General features: G+C 43.2%; 1 protein-coding gene across 1 annotated transcript in view; it reads right to left on the reverse strand.

Annotated features, from left to right (window-relative positions):
• LOC107282192 (mucin-16) overlaps window positions 1-2,500 on the reverse strand; it is a 29,177-nt gene that overhangs the window by 19,742 nt on the left and 6,935 nt on the right. The window contains exons 6-10 of the mRNA XM_015809945.1: window positions 2,444-2,470; window positions 959-1,132; window positions 906-928; window positions 805-872; window positions 236-408 (exon numbers count right to left, since the gene is read on the reverse strand). Coding sequence (XP_015665431.1) covers window positions 236-408; window positions 805-872; window positions 906-928; window positions 959-1,132; window positions 2,444-2,470 — 465 coding nt within the window. The remainder of the gene's footprint in view (window positions 1-235; window positions 409-804; window positions 873-905; window positions 929-958; window positions 1,133-2,443; window positions 2,471-2,500) is intronic.

Here is a 2,500-nt window from a genome sequence, read left to right on the forward strand (position 1 = left end):
CCAGCACGTCTGGACTGCAAAATTCCAAATAACCATCACAAGTTAATAAACATGTTGCCATCTAAATTTCTGTGGCCTGAATTTGGTAGAGCTCAAGAAAGTCTTATAGCACTTTGGCAGCTGTCCATTGTGTCACCGAGAGGAACTATCACTTAAGTTACTTAACATTGGTCAGAATCGATTCAGTGCCAACCTCATAGCCTCTTTAGCCATGACAACAATCTCTGCTTCTTACCATTAACAAAAAGGCTGTTTGGGTCCAGGCTATATGTCTCTATCTTGGTGAAACCGTTGGTCTCATTTATGAATTTGTGATATATGTTCACTCGATCAAAAGGGGGAGCTGTGGTGATTTTACGATAGCAGCAGACACTGTCTACTCCGGTGTTCTTGCCCTGATTCACAGATCTGAAAATGAAAAGACACAACTTGAGACATATTCAGAGAAGCTGTAGAGGACTTTGGATGACTTCACAGAGGTAAGGTTTGGAAGTTTTCATACAGTATTTTTAATCTGATGTTTTTAAATTTTAAATTCCACTTCCAACCTGATTTTGGGAAGGCACGGAGGAAGCTAATCGTGGGCCTCCAGCACAATGATCGGAAATGAATATTGAAGCAAAGAAATGTTTTGGGATGAAGATGTGGAAAGGAGTCTTAGAGATATTTATATCAATGTGATATGTTACAGACTGGAACTGAAACAAACTATGGGTTCTCTCAAATAGACTAAATGTTGCGAGACATCATCCCCATTAGAGGGCATTTAGGTATCACAAAAAATCTCCATCCCATATTACTTACCTTAATGTTGATAAGCTACAGTTGATGAAATCAGGACCAATCTTGCTGGTGTTCAAAATTTGTCCCAACTAGGTTTAAAGGAAAAACTATGTATTTATTACTGGTAGTAAAACACTACTGCTGACTATTTTGTGAAAATCTTATGTGGAAGAGCTATTTGGGTAAGTATGCATTTGTCTCCTCACCAAGTTACCGAAGACTTTTTGCGTTGAGCTGAAGAGCTTTGACTTCGGATTATCCATCTGTGGCCTATAGATCAAATTAGTTGCAGTGAAGTTGACCGTAAAGCATTCGGTTGTCACTGGAGGTTTGGAAGTGGGAGAAACAGCTGGAAGAGGAATAATGGATGTGAGATATGGAAATGAGAACTGATAGTATATAATCTATCCATCAATCACTGCTTTGTATTTTATAGTTCCTATCATGAACTTGGGGCTCAGTGGTGCATTACAGAAGTTTAAGAAAAAGCAAATCCTTTTCACAAGCTGTTATTCTCGATCTGTTTTGGGTCCAGAAAAGGGCAAAAAGGACGAGCAAGGGCTGGAAACCAAGTTGTGCAAAAGAAAGATTAATGGGTTAAGCCAGAGGTCTCCAATCTTTCCGGGTTTGAGGACCGAAGGAAAGCAATTTCAAAATTGGTGAGCGCGCTTGCGCGCACACACAAAACCACACACACTGGCTTGCCGCTAGCAGCCCCATTTGTGCATGCGGCATGCAGTGGCGCCATGCACATGCGTGAATGGCAGCGTAACCGCCATGTCGGCTAGAGGCCTGTTCACGCATGGGCCAACGGGCCACACAAACTGCCTGGGCTAGCGGCGCTTGCACAAATGAGCTGCAGACACCTGCTTCACGGTAGCATCCCCATTTGCGCCCATGCGCATGTGCAAACGGGGCAGCGGACACTAGCATGACTGGGGGAAATACGCATGCACACGTGCGTGCACCGGCCAGCCGTTTCTGTGGCCCACTGTCCAAGAGACTACGGCCCAGTCCCGGGCCCTGGACCATAGGTTGGGGACCCTGGGTTAAGCTTTGAGAACAGGACTGCGCAGGATTATGGTAGCACTTTTCAAGAATGTAAAACAGTAGTATACAAAAGGCAATATGCTGGGTGGTGGGATTCAGCCGGTTCGCACCACTTCGGCAGAACCGGTAGCTAATTTTGTTGCCCAGGCCTAGAATGGACTTCTAGAAGCGGCATCCATGCAGAGAACCGGTTATTCACATATTTGAATCCCACCACTGAATATGCTGTTGTGTAAAGTCCCAAGAAGCGGAATAAATTCACAAGGCGGATTCTTGTTCAGAGTTACAGAACTGTCCCTAATGGTCAAAATCAGAGTTGGAATTTCAGAAATCAGTATCCACTCTCTGTTTGAAGATCTCTACTGAATAGTCTATTTTGAGAATTGACATGGTGCACTGGTTGACAACATTTACTGTCTGGAAAATCTTCTTAATATTTAACCTGCTTCTACATCCTTGTGGTTTCCCGACATTGTTTGTGGCAAAAGCCGCTAGAGCATACTACTTTACTTGCTCCGCAATTGGATTATTTGGGACAACATTAAACATTTAGATTGTGTACCAAAGTTGGAATCCATGGCTCAAGGAACCTTTGTAAAGGTGTACTTACTGGTCACAGGTGATGCTTCATGATAATCTGAAATGGAAAGAGAGTTGTAAAAATAGA

The sequence above is a fragment of the Protobothrops mucrosquamatus genome, unplaced genomic scaffold (genome assembly GCF_001527695.2).
Source record: "Protobothrops mucrosquamatus isolate PMUCROS unplaced genomic scaffold, P.Mucros_1.0 scaffold6, whole genome shotgun sequence".
Taxonomy (NCBI): Eukaryota; Metazoa; Chordata; class Lepidosauria; order Squamata; family Viperidae; genus Protobothrops; species Protobothrops mucrosquamatus.